Source organism: Solanum pennellii, chromosome 9 (assembly GCF_001406875.1).
Source record: "Solanum pennellii chromosome 9, SPENNV200".
Taxonomy (NCBI): Eukaryota; Viridiplantae; Streptophyta; class Magnoliopsida; order Solanales; family Solanaceae; genus Solanum; species Solanum pennellii.
The window spans coordinates 81,633,571-81,647,740 of NC_028645.1; the positions used below are offsets into that span (position 1 = coordinate 81,633,571).

The 14,170-nt window shown below is 36.5% G+C and overlaps 1 protein-coding gene and 1 long non-coding RNA gene across 7 annotated transcripts in view; one reads left to right on the forward strand and one right to left on the reverse strand.

Annotated features, from left to right (window-relative positions):
* The window catches only part of LOC107031220 (actin-related protein 2/3 complex subunit 2B), a 7,673-nt gene extending 3,020 nt beyond the window's left edge, over positions 1-4,653 (forward strand). The window contains exons 2-10 of one of the 2 annotated variants that reach the window (XM_015232510.2): positions 1,170-1,236; positions 1,476-1,683; positions 1,976-2,142; positions 2,919-2,996; positions 3,090-3,222; positions 3,502-3,593; positions 3,665-3,721; positions 3,868-3,919; positions 4,220-4,653. In XM_015232510.2, coding sequence (XP_015087996.1) covers positions 1,170-1,236; positions 1,476-1,683; positions 1,976-2,142; positions 2,919-2,996; positions 3,090-3,222; positions 3,502-3,593; positions 3,665-3,721; positions 3,868-3,919; positions 4,220-4,431 — 1,066 coding nt within the window. In that variant the 3' untranslated portion in view covers positions 4,432-4,653. The remainder of the gene's footprint in view (positions 1-1,169; positions 1,237-1,475; positions 1,684-1,975; positions 2,143-2,918; positions 2,997-3,089; positions 3,223-3,501; positions 3,594-3,664; positions 3,722-3,867; positions 3,920-4,219) is intronic. The other variant, XM_015232511.2, reaches the window with a different exon arrangement.
* LOC114073957 overlaps positions 1-7,328 on the reverse strand; it is a 10,924-nt gene extending 3,596 nt beyond the window's left edge. For 3 of the 5 annotated variants that reach the window (XR_003574416.1, XR_003574415.1, XR_003574413.1), the window contains exons 1-2: positions 5,681-7,323; positions 730-3,712 (exon numbers count right to left, since the gene is read on the reverse strand). This is a non-coding gene — a long non-coding RNA (uncharacterized LOC114073957). Of the gene's footprint in view, positions 1-729; positions 3,713-5,680 lie in introns of all 5 variants that reach the window. The other 2 variants (XR_003574414.1, XR_003574417.1) reach the window with 2 other exon arrangements.
* Positions 7,329-14,170: the final 6,842 nt, after the last annotated feature.

Consider the following 14,170-nt stretch of genomic DNA (forward strand, 5'->3'; position numbering starts at 1 on the left):
CTTGAATTTTGATAGGATATGAAAGGAGTCGATAAAAACTCAGAGAGTTATGTACTAATTTTGTACTTATATTTTCATCTATATACATCAATCTTATAAGAATAATGTCTATATTGTATTTTTACTTAAATATTCTGTTTCTTTTTGTCTTTTTTTCACTCTTTTAGACTTCTTAATTTAGTTTTCTATGAATGTTTTATTGCTGTAAGTCTTTGAATTTTGTAATTGATACATTTTATTATTCATTATAATTATATATATATTTCCATGAGATTTTAGTCATTCTAACGTATCTATAAAAATTGACATGAAACACACGTGCGAAGCACGTCCTCAGAAACTAGTAACATAATAAGAATCAAGTTGAAGAGCGTCTCATAAGGTAAAGAGGAGAAAGTACAGAACATAAGGCAATTATAAAGATTAAGCAGGAATCATTAGATAAAGTATAATTAAGTTTTGAGAAATACATGATTAGTTAGCATTGCCGATGAATAGTAATTTGTTTATAGTTATGATGTGGAAGCAGATAGACATCGAGTGTGCAGAAAACGGATTCTATTTGGCAGACAAAAGAAGGCGTTGTACATGTAGAATTCCATTTCTGGGGCTACATTTGCCTTCTGTTCTATTATCAAATGTTGCTTTCAACAGTCAATTAGTGACAGCAACACCGAGAAAATTTAAAATATGCCACTTTTTGTGATCACAAGTCGGTATTGGACTTACCAAAGTGCTTGAAAGAGACGAGCCAATCAACCAAGCACCATATTCTCTAAGTTCCTGCTAAGTTGGTCTTGCTGCATAAACGACATGCTGTTATTTAGAGCATACTCATACAAACAAACTCATTGGACTGAATAATCACGATTTTTATATCAAGTTAGACTACAAGTTGGGATCAGCATATGAATCCTATCCACATCATTACTATATACAACAGATTTATATGAAACCGACAAAGAAAAGACACATCAATAAACATAGAATAAAATAGAGACGTCCATCTAGAATTGTTAAGCTGGAACAAGTGTAAGTAATTAACCTTTAGAATTTACCTGATGAATTGTAAGCAGTACTCCAACTTGTTTCTTCTTAAGTTTTTGAATAAACGTATATGTAAAAACCAAAACTCTTACCACGAACATGCTTGTTTTTTCTTGAGACAGAGATGAAAGGGCTATTGATGCCGACCATCACCTTCATGAGTTTGGGTCCGTTGAATATTACATTCAGGTAAGGGCAACTAACAACCACAAGCATACATTGCATACCTGATTGAAGTTCATCGCACAAAAGACAAGGTTTGTCTAAAGGAAGATCCTTCGAACTGAAGAACAATTCAAGCAACTAGTTTTATATTTAAAAAACGAACTCCAAGTTGAGAAATGCATTTTTTTGCTTAAATCTCTGCTGATTTTCAACAATCCAAAATATGTGTCCGTAACTTTTTTTTTTTTGAAATATTTTGTCAGTCATTGGTGTCAGATCCCGATCATACCTACTTATCAATAGCAACCCCAATTCTGTCTCAAGCATTCCTGGTCTCAACTCGTCTTTCACGTTACACTATACAGAAGGTAAAGGCTATCAGTGCTGAAGTTGTGGAGATTGTTGAGCCTCCAAAAGAAGGATATCAGCTGACTATACGACTCAATTTTGGTAGAATGCCGCATGGTAAAGGTTTGGAACTCCTCTCAACAATGCTGCCTACCACCCCTTTATCCTGCTTTAGAAACATCTCAGAAGCAGAATAATCGATCATGCAATAATAAAAAATTAAATGTGGCACCACAAGTGAAAACAGTAATGAATTTAAAGTGGTCAGCAACTGCCACTTTGTTATGGTGATGATAAGACATAAACTGAGCCATCAATAGTCGAACCAAATTGAACTTCTTTCAGTTACTACTTTGATAGCATTTCACACTGCGGCGGTGCTCATAAAATTTGTGTTGTCTTTTGTTCATTTCAGAGGCTATAAAAATGATAACAGACATTGCTGCTGTGCAAGGTGTAATTCTGAGTTCTCAGCTGGAAGAAATGCTGATGAATGTGAATTCACAAGATGTGGCTCAAGGGATGTACAAACCAATCAAACTTGTTTATCACCCAAGAGAGCCGTTTTATGTCATAAAACAGGTACCTCACATTATGTGATAATGTTTAAGAACAAGTAAATGAACACACCATGCAGATAAGTAGCTCTGCGCATCGTAAGACTAGCTCAGTTAACATTAACTTGGCAGTAGTTGATCCTCATCGTCGGAACATCACTAGAGGGATTAAAATGCAATGTAGGGCAGCCATAAATGCTGAAGCCCTTTCTGAGAGACAATTAGTTCATTTGGCATGCAGCTAGCAATACTCAAAACAATACTACAAACGGAAGAGAAATTAAAAATTAAAGTGAGACCATATTTCTCGGAACCATCAAATTTCAAGACCATTTCAGACTTTAATATCTACAGAGTGATTATTCTTCAAACCATCAAACCAAAAGTCTTACCGTCTTGGGTTGCAAACCCTGCTTGCAGTAAACATACAAATTGCAAACATTATATTCACAGTTATACCGAAAGTACACACCTTATCTCACGCCAAGTCAGGAAACTGTGAAGGAAGAACTGGTTGCAGGCACTAGAAGCATGTTTTAGATCAAATTATAAACTACGCCATATAATACTTCCAAACTACTGAGTATAGCTACTGTGTTTTGCTAAGTTCAAATAATATGACACATGCATAGCAACTATATGATGGGATCTGAGTCAAATTGGCATATTTAAAGGAACTTGAATGAAGAGAAATAATTGTATCAAAAAAATGTACAGAAAAATTCCTTCCTAAAATATGAGATTTGTTTGAGAGAATACAGCCTCATGCTTCTTAATACGTAAACTCTACATTTGTGACAGCCCCAGAAAATCACCGCAGTATTCCCAATGCGTTTCAAGGAGAAAACAGATGTGATTATAGCAACAGCTTTCTTCCAGGTAACACAATTTTATAACATGTACGACTTTGTAATGTTATTAGCATGCATGACTTTGTTCAAGTGTCCAGGACATTGACAGTTTCCGCAGCAGGAACTCATGGATGTTGCAAATACAAAATCATGTGCCAAGGCACCCCATTGCATCTGGTCCCCTATTCCACCTCCTGAGCTAAGAGGAGAAGCAATTGAAGACTTGAGCACAAATGGAGGATTTGTCTCTTTTGGTATTTTCTATTAACAACTCACACGTCTACGCAAATTACTGTTTCTCTCAAATAAATGAAAACATTGGTAGGGGTAAAATAAAAGTATTTATAGCTTTGAGAAAAGAAAACATACTAGAAGAACCTCCTAAAATGAGTAGTGATTTGAATAAGAAATTAATGAAGAGAAGAGGTCTACTTGTAAGCTCAGAAGATACATATATTAGTGTTCACCTGCCTTCTCTAAATCTTGGAATTGGAGTTGGTCTGATATTTACCTTTTCATCATGGCATTCACAGATATCACTTCACGCCATATTGAAGGCAAAAGGCTAGACAAGACGGTGTGGAACCTTCTGAACTTTTATGCATTTGTGAAAAATCATGTAAAGGTAAAACCCCCTTTTAAGCGTGATAGCATTATAGCTGTTAACATCTTATGCTTATATTCTGCATCAAACAGACCACTCGAGGATTCATACAAAGAAGGATGAGAACATGTCTGCAAAGCCTGGTTGAGGTAAGGAAATGATCAAATAATCATCCGAGTAGCACATTATAGTTCATGAAGTATAAACAGTACAACCTCTCTTACTCTCTGCACTCTGAGATATCGATTTTGCAAAAATACACAGTGATGAACTACTGTATGATTGCAATTTGTAGGTCTTACAGAAAACAGAACCTCAAGATGAGCAACAGATTAAAGAGGTGAAAGGTATGAACCTTTGATTTTGAGGTCAACATATTTTTGAATAGAAACCTAAAGAGAAACTAACAATCAAATACAGAACAACAGGATTTATGATGTTTATGCATATATAATAGAAGCAACGACACACAGATTCTGTGAGTTTATCATAGGTTTCATAATAAAAAGATCATTAATTCTATTAGCTTGGAGCCACTTACCTTCCATATGAGTACTTTTTTCTTTATTTTTTCACAGTTTTTCTAACTCTATACATCCTTTTTCTTTTACTTTCTGCTCACCATTTGTCAAACAACATTCATGCAGGATACAAGCACATGAAAAAGTTGGTAAAGTTCACAAAATTCAAAATAATCAGATATAGAAGTGATTTCACCAGTAAACTTAAAAGGATTCGTTCGAGATTAAAAATCCATGGGTTCAACCGTTTTCGTCGAAAATGGTTGACATTCCCCATCTTCTCCTCCAAGACAAAATACAGAAAGCTGGAAAAAGATATTTCTCTTCAACACAATTAATAGATTTTGCTTATGGTCAGTTTTGCTGAAAAGGGACAAACATATCCTTTAATCAGGATAGTTGTTACACTCTACGATGTAAAACATCTTTCTATTTGTCTTTCTCAAATGTTGTCAATACATATAGATACTCATGTACCATGTACATTGTAAAAATATTCAAGTACAATAAACGAGTAGTTTTTTTATACTTCTATCACAGATTAAACCCAGATTTGCATATTACTCTAGCTGTTAAGCAAGAAAATTCCTTTTCAATGTGATAACCAACAGGTTGAAGGTGATTATTTCATGCAACTGTCCATTAACATTATGCGTTTTCGTAAACAGCCTGCTTAGCAGCTTTTTGGCAGCTCACAGACGAGAGCAACCAACGGACTGTTTGTCTATTGACGGTCCGTTGATGGTGGTTCGTTGGTTGAGCCTACACTTTTCAAACATGCAGGCCTTGCAGGTCCAATCGACGGACAAAGTCGACGGGCCGTTGGTTGAACAACTGGCCGTCCTTTGGTCTCGTTGGTGGACACTGCCTAGGCAGTTCTGTGTCCTTCTCTAGGGCCCCTTATGGGTCCTAAGTGGGGTCGTACTCGAAAGTTAAACCCCTAAACATAGTCGTCTCGGTCTTAGGAACATCCCACACCATTTTCAAACAAAACGAACACGTAAAACTCACTCAAACACATCAAGACACACAAGCACTCTCTAAGGCATATCTTCCGAACGTCATGGACGTTCTTGGACGTTTAACCTCCAAACTTAACCAAACTTTACACACTGCATAAGGACACTAATATAACTCATTTTAACTTAAAATTAACTCAAGAAACCATCACGAAGCTCTAGTTCACCTTAATTCGTTTTAGGGTGTTACATTCTCCCCCACTTGGAATAACATTCGTGACACTAAAACTTTAAGACCATCAATGACTCCATTAACAACACATCTCCCCCACTTGGAATAACATTTGTGACACTAAAACTTTAAGACCATCAATGACTCCATTAACAACACATAACACATTAGAATCATGATCAAACGTTCATTATCAAAGCACCAACTAATAAGGAGCACAAATTCACACTTTGCAACATCAGCAACTTTTTGCAAAACTTTACAATTTCAAAATTCACCCTTTTTATGGAGGAACTAACTTCTCCAACATTAAACATGCTCATATAATTTACTTTTGCACACATTAGAGTCACAATTCATGACAACACAGTTTTTTTCAAAAATGAGGAATCTTACCGTCTATAATTTCAAAATATTCATTCTTTGAGCAATTCATCAAGAAGGCATGATCATATGAACAATGCTGGAATTTCGGATGCCTCTACGACGTAACCATATTAACCAACGATGACAGAAAGGTGCAGTGGGTCATATTCTGAGTGTGTTATTGCCTCCTTATATGGTCTTGACAAGAAAAATTCAGAAAGCTAGCTGAAAACACGCATCAATTAGCACCTGCAAAACAACTTGCAAACATTCTGGCCAAAAAAGCTTATCACCCATTCTTCACTTCATAAATCGTACTACCCTTCCTTTTCATAGCATATTCCAGTATACATGAGAAAGGGCTGCACAACTGTTTGTCCTACTTCTCTTCTCAAGCTGCACACACAATTCTTAGACCAAAATTCTACATTATACTTGCTTCTGCAAGAGTCTTTTAGATGTTTAAGAAACTTAAAGTTTATATTGAATTTAAAGTTTAAAGTTTATATTGCACTTAAGTTTGAAATTGAATTTAAAGTTTAAAGTTTATATTAAATTTAAAATTTGAAATATAATTTAAAGTTTAAAGTTTGAAATTGAATTTAAACTTTAGAGTTTATATTGAACTTAACTTTGAAATTGAATTCAAACTTTAGAGTTTATATTGAACTTAAGTTTGAAATTGAATTTAAAGTTTAAAGTTTAAATTCAATTTCAAACAGTTACATCATGTGAAAAGAGGAATCTGATAGCTTGAGGCATATGAATAATTTTCAATGAAATACTAGAATTCTGAAAACCATTTACTTGGTTATCTGCACAAAATAAAATTACCATTATAACCTGTAATAGATAGGTAAAACTAGTCAGCATTGTCATAAAGGATGCCCAATAATTGTGAGCCAATTACAATTATAAACTGATTCTAAATTATACCAGAATAGAGCCTTATGAACATAAAACTCCAATGCCAGTTCCGAATGCAACACTTCAGCAATGACTTAAGAAAGACATAATGCATCTGTAAATTCTATATTAACTCCTTGGCCGGCCATCCAATTAATATGCATATTTGTATAATGTGAAGGACTTATGTCCATTCCTTTACAGGATTTAATCACGAAACGTTATCCAAATTATACAATCCATTATTTCTAAACACCAACAACAACGATAAGCGGCTATCCAATATGTTGTTGCAGTAGTATTATATCTTTAATTCTCAAAAACGTGCATGCCTACGCTGCAATTCCTATTTTACTTCTACAAAACAATCCTATAAATCTAACCCTAATTTATCATAATATAAGCCCAACTAGATATAGAACAAGGATTTTACCTCATAACGCAAGAACCACGATCATGAACTCATCATAACTGATGAGCAGGCGGTGCTATCACCCAACTGAAGCGCAAAGTCACTGGACACAGGTCGAAGCATGAGTAGAATGCAAAAGTAACTCGTTAAAAACATAAGCGTTGCCCAATAGAGCTTAGTATCCAGTTTAACGAAGGCAGAAATAGAAAAATTCTAACATTATTCCACATATGTCTCCAAATGCATCCATTGTTTTGGCATAAGGCTGGCAATTGGACAGCACAGGGTCAAACGGACCGGTTTTACCGGAATATATCGGATTTTCTTACTGATAGCGGGTCTTATCGGAACCGGATTTACTGGAAAACCTAACATGTTCCACCCGGTCCCTTAGTAACCGGATAGGAACCGAGTTGGACCGGATAGGAACCGAGTTGGACCGGATCGGAACTAGGTCTTACCGGTTCAATCGGTACCGATATTTTTTTATTTTATTTTTTAAATATTAATTATTTTTATTATTATATAATATTATATATTTATATTATTAATTAATAATATTTTATTATTAAAAATTCAATTGAAAACTTTAAACGTTAAATAAATTTTAAAGTTTATATAAATTTGAAATTGTATTTAAAGTTTAAAGTTTATATTGAATTTAAAGTTTGAAAGGGAATTTAAAGTTTAAAGTTTATATTGAATTTAAAGTTTGAAATTTGAATTTAAAGTTTAAAGTTTAAATTGAATTTAAAGTTTGAAATTGAATATAAAGTTTAAAGTTTGAAATTTAATATAAAATTTAAAGTTTATATTGAATTTAAAGTTTGAAACTGAATTTAAAGTTTAAAGTTTATATTGAATTTAAAGTTTGAAATTTAATTCAAAGTTTAAAGTTTATATTAAATTGAAAGTTTGAAATTGAATTTAAAGTTTAAAGTTTATATTAAATACAAAGTTTGAAATTGAATTTAAAGTTTAAACTTTAAAGTTTATGTTGGATGTGAACTTATAAAGTTTAAACTTTAAACCTTAAAATTCAATTTTACATTAATGTTTAAAGTTTAAACTGATATTAAAATAATTAACAATTAAATTTGTAAAATCACAAGAATTAAATAGAAGAGACTATTTTAAAAGAAAATCAAGGCGAATAGTTGTATATTCATTCAAATAAATAAATTGAACAATACAAATATTAGAAAGAGATAAAGAGTACATAATCTAGGTATTGAATATTAATTATTTTACTAACAATTGCATTTTCTTTAAATTATTTTTGTAAATTTAGTATCATTTCAAAAGAAAGATTTTGTGAAACTTGCATTTGTCGATCTTCTTCAATTGCTTCCATGTCTTCATCACTATTCTCACCAAATATTTGTTAGGATCGAATTCACGCACACACACTAGATGAATGAAGAACACAAGAACTTTAAAGAGAAAGAGATGAGAAATCTAGAGAGAGAGAGAGAACCCAATATTTCGTGGTAAAATGCCGTGAGTAAACTTCCACGGCGGTGAAGTATATTTATATTAATAAATCAGAGTATTTTTGGTTACAGAGAATAAATAAGAAAACCTAAAATAGAGAATAAATAGGAAAACCTAAAATAGAGAATAAATAGGAAAACCTAAAATAGAGAATAAATAGGAAAACCTAAAATTAATCAGGCTCCACTACCTAACAATTCTCCCACTTGGAGACTGACTCAGTCATCCAAAAAATACACTCTCAAGAAAAAAATCTCTTCATCATCAACATCTTTACCACACCGCAACATCTGTAGCAACAACTACAGAAGACCAACCGAGGTTTTACATAACCTCACTTTCCCAACATCAACACATTTCGTCAACATGTCTGCCGGGTTCTTTGCACCCTCTATCTTCTCCAAGCACATATCACCATCCTCCACTGCCCTGCGAGTGAAATGGTATCGCCTTCTGATGTGCTTTGTCTTCGAATGATAGACTGGATTTTTCACCAACTGTATGGCACTCTGGCTATCTGAGTAAAGAATCTTCTCGCTCTGCTTCTTGCCCAATTCCTCAAGATAATCTGCCAGCCATATCATCTCTTTCCCAGCTTCAGCTATTGCCACATACTCAGCTTCAGTAGATGAAAGAGAAACACACTTCTGAAGCCTGGACATCCAACTCACTGCTGTTCCACCTATGGTGTAAATGTACCCGGATGTACTCTTGCTCGAGTCAACATCCCCACCAAGATCAGCATCCACAAAACCCTGTAGAGTCACCTTGCCTTTGCCAAAACAAAGTGAAGTACTGGATGTACCTCTCAGATATCTCAGAAGCCACTTCACAGCTTCCCAATGCTCTTTCCCAGGGTTCGCCATGTACCTGCTAACAACTCCCACTGCATGTGCTATATCAGGTCTAGTGCAGACCATAGCATACATCAAACTACCAACTGCTGAAGCATATGGAACAAGTGCCATGTGATCACGCTCCTCGGCAGTCTTGGGTGACTGCTCCTTTGACAATTTAAAGTGATTTGCCAATGGAGTAGTCCTGGGTTTAGCATCATTAACCCTGAATCTGCTCAGCACCTTCTCAATGTACAACTCCTGAGATAGATTTAAAGTGCCAGCAGATCTATCCCGAGAAATCTTCATCCCCAAAATCTGCTTTGCTGGACCCAAATCTTTCATCTCAAACGCTGCAGACAACCTTGTCTTCAGATTGTTAATCTCCCTCATACTAGATCCTGCAATCAACATATCATCCACATACAAGAGTAGAAAGACATATGAATCAGTGTATTTCTTGAAGTAACAACAAGGATCCTTTTCAGCTTTGCAGAATCCACTCTTGGTCATGAAGGAGTCAAACTTCTTGTACCACTGCCTTGGTGCTTGCTTTAGTCCATACAAGCTCCTGGTGAGCTTGCACACCATGTGTTCCTTGCCTGGAACCACAAATCCTTCCGGTTGCTGCATATAGATCTCTTTGTCCAGATCTCCATGTAAAAACGCTGTTTTTACATCCATTTGCTCTAGATGCAAATTCTCCGATGCAACAATACTCAACAGAATTCGAATAGAGGTTAACTTCACAACAGGAGAGAATATTTCAGCATAATCAATACCTTTCCTTTGTGAATATCCTTTAACCACTAAACGAGCCTTGAACCTTCTTTTGCCATCTGGTTCAGTCTTGATTCTGAACACCCACTTGTTCAGCAAAGCTCTCTTCCCTGCAGGTAACTCAGTCAACACCCATGTGTCGTTCTTCTCAAGTGACCTCATCTCATCATCCATGGCTTGCTCCCACTTGATCGAATCCTCCACCTGTAGGGCCTCATCAAAAGACTCTGGTTCCCCCTCATCAGTCAGCAATAGATAGTGTAATGAAGGTGAATACCTATCTGGTGCCCTGATGGATCTGGATGATCTCCTTAACACCTGCTCAGGTGTAACTTGCTCCACTTCAGATTCTTCAGTAGGAGTTGGTTGAGTATCTGCTTCGACATCTCTGGGGTTACTCTTCTCCAACTCAACCTCAACTCCCACTTGCTTTGTAATCTCTAGAACCTTCTGCTCTCTGTCCTTGTACAGGACAGACTCATCAAATGTCACGTCACAATGTCTCAGGATCTTTCTGTTCTTGTCATCCCAAAACCTGTAACCAAACAAATCAGAACCATAGCCTATGAAGTAACACTTCACAGCCTTGGCATCAAGCTTGTCTCTCTTTTCTGGATCAACATGAACATAAGCAGTGCAACCAAAAGTCCTCAAGTGTGAGTACTTGAGTTCTTTTCCTGTCCACACCTCCTCTGGAATCTTGAACCCTAAAGGAACTGATGGTCCCCTGTTGATCAAGTATGCAGCTGTGCTCACAGCATCCGCCCAAAGTGTTTTGGGCAGCCCACAGTGTATCCTCATACTCCTTGCACGCTCATTCAATGTTCTGTTCATCCTCTCAGCAATTCCATTCTGCCTTGCCTTACCAGGAACTGTTCTCATCAATCTGATTCCCTCAGCTGCACAGAATGCCTTGAACTCTGATTTGTCATACTCTCCTCCATTGTCAGACCTTAGGCATTTGACTTTCAAACCGGTCTGATTCTCAACTTCAGCTTTCCACTTCTTGAAAGTTGCAAACACATCTGACTTATGCTTCAAGAAGTAAACCCATACCTTCCTGCTGAAATCATCAATGAAGGTAACATAGAATCTGGATCCTCCAAGTGATGATACTGGAGATGGTCCCCAAACATCTGTATGGACCATTTCCAACCGCACTTTCTTTGGCTCTCTAGGAGTCTTTGTGAAGCTTACTCTTTTCTGTTTGCCCATAACACAGCTCTCGCAAAGACCCATATCAACAGACTTCAGACCCTCTAATGCTCCTTTTGCAACCAGCATCTTCATTCCTTTAGTACTCATGTGTCCAAGTCTGTTGTGCCACAGACATGAACCGGAAGCACCTTCAGCAACAGCGGCCATGTTTATACACCCTGCAGTGGTGTACAAGGTTCCAGATTTGGTGCCACGAGCTACTACCATAGCACCTTTCACGATCTTCCACGAACCTTTCCCAAACTCTGCTGCATATCCCGTGCTATCCAACTGACCAACAGAGATCAGATTTTTCTTGATCCCAGGAATATATCTGACATCCTCCAATGTCCACTGGTTTCCCGAGGTGGTCTTTATGCAAACATCCCCCTTTCCTTCAATCTCTAAGGCTTTATTGTCAGCAAGATATACTTTTCCAAAATTTCCAGATTTGAAATTTTGGAACAACTCCTTGCTTGGAGACGAATGGAAAGATGCACCAGAATCCAAAATCCATGATTCAACCGGGCTGTTCACACTAAGGATTAGAGCATCCCCAATGTCCTCTGCTGAATTTACAGAATCATTGTCATCTCCAAATTTCTGATTCTGTTTCTTCTTTGGCTTTGTACAGTTCGTCCGAAAGTGCCCTTTTTCTCCACAGTTCCAACAAGTCACGTTTGATCTGTTCAGGGATTTTCCTCGATTCTTTGATTTTGATCAACCATGTTGATTTTGGCCTTTCGTCTTACTTCTCCCCCTTCGATCAACGCTGAGAGCACTGCCCGATGAATCTCCCACTTCTCGTTTGCGAATACTTTCGCTAAGAACAACATCACGGATTTCATCAAACTTCAGTTTCTCAGATCCACGGGAACTGCTAATCGCAGCAACAACAGTATCCCAAGACTCGGGCAGAGATGACATCAAAATCAACGCCTTAATTTCATCTTCGAAATTAATATCCACAGAATTGAGTTGACTCACAATCATATTGAACTCGTTTATATGATCAGAAACGGATCCATTCTCAGACATCTGTAAATTGAACAATCTACGCATCAAATATACCTTGTTCATAGCCGATGGTTTTTCATACATGTTTGACAGTGCCTTCAACAGACCGGACGTAGTCTTCTCCTTCACGATGTTGAACGCCACGTTTCTTGACAAAGTCAACCGGATCAACCCTAGAGCCTGGCGATCCTTGAGTTTCCACTTCTCCTCCGTCATGGATTCCGGCTTCACCCCGGTCAACGGTTCGTGAAGATCTTTCTGGTACAGATAATCTTCGATCTGCATCTTTCAGAAACTAAAATCGGATCCATCAAACTTCTCGATTCCCAGCTTCAAACTATCCATCTTCTGTGATCGTGTTGAATCTCCTTAGCTCTGATACCAGTTGTTAGGATCAAATTCACACACACACACTAGATGATGAAGAACACAAGAACTTTAAAGAGAAAGAGATGAGAAATCTAGAGAGAGAGAGACAGAGAAAACCCAATATTTCGTGGTAAAATCCCGTGAGTAAACTTCCACGGCGGTGAGGTATATTTATATTAATAAATTAGAGTATTTTTGGTTACAGAGAATAAATAGGAAAACCTAAAATAGAGAATAAATAGAAAAACCTAAAATTAATCAGGCTCCACTACCTAACAATATTTCATCTATTTGGTCTTCTATTTGGCTACTTAATAGTGGTAGTCCGGTGTTTCTTCTTTCGGCGTTGACGCAATCTCGAAACAACCACCGATATTTCCAATCTGTCTTTGCTAATAAATATTGATGATCACCAATCATAAATCTCGCTACATTAAAGGTTTGCTCATAAGCGACTGATGATGCTTGAATCGCTAGCACACTCAAACAATCCTAGCAAGAGTTGGAAAATGATTTTCACGATTCTTTTACCATACTAATATTGGAGGTTGAAGTTGACCTTCTGAATGTCTAATCTTTTTCTGTTCCTGATTGAAATATAAATCAAAATCATTATTAGTATAAGATATTCAATCATCCGTATAATCACTTGTAGGCTTAGAAGATGGAGGTTCAACTATTGAAATATTTATTTCCATAACATCAAATAAATTTTTGAAATCCAAACTCCAAGTCAATATCACAATATAATAATGAACAATTTATAAGAGATTTAAAATTGAGAGATTGTATAAGATGTATAAGTTAGTAAGTAGTGAATTAGTGATTTAAAATGAAAAAAAAGGGTATATTTATAGTGAAAATGGGCTAGAAAGGGGTGGGGGTTATTTTTTTACCGTCTTGGGCCCTAGCTCAACAGCTAAAAGGGCCCAACGGTTGAATTAATGGATACTTAAGAAAAAAAATTAAAAAAATACGAGTAAATCGATTCCTTACCGGATCAAAATCGATTCTTACGGAATCGGTTCAACCGATTAAAAAATTGGAATCCGATTCGGTAACCTGCCCGGTATCATGGGAGACATGTTCCTTACAGGTTCAACAAGTACCTGACAGACCAATAAGGGAATCGGACCGGACCGGATAAAAATTGATCACTCTTATTTTGGCGGAACCATTCGATCAGGAATGTCTGGAACTACAAAGATTAGGCATGCAGAAGGATAACTTCAACTTCAACCGAATTGGGTCCTGGTTTTTAATCTGATTGAACCAGTTCGGTAAAACCGGTTCCGATCCGGTAAGTATCCTTTACAGATATAGAATTTCCTATATCTGTAAATTCAAAACTTACAAGTAAACCACTTGTGCAGTTTCTTTCAAATGCTTCGCTATCGAAGAACATCCGAAGTTTCTCATTCTAACTCTAATTCAGGAACTGGACGCCCTCTGATCCAACCTGAGGTAGCAGTGGTCCACTTGTATCGCCACATCTCATTCTCTTATCCC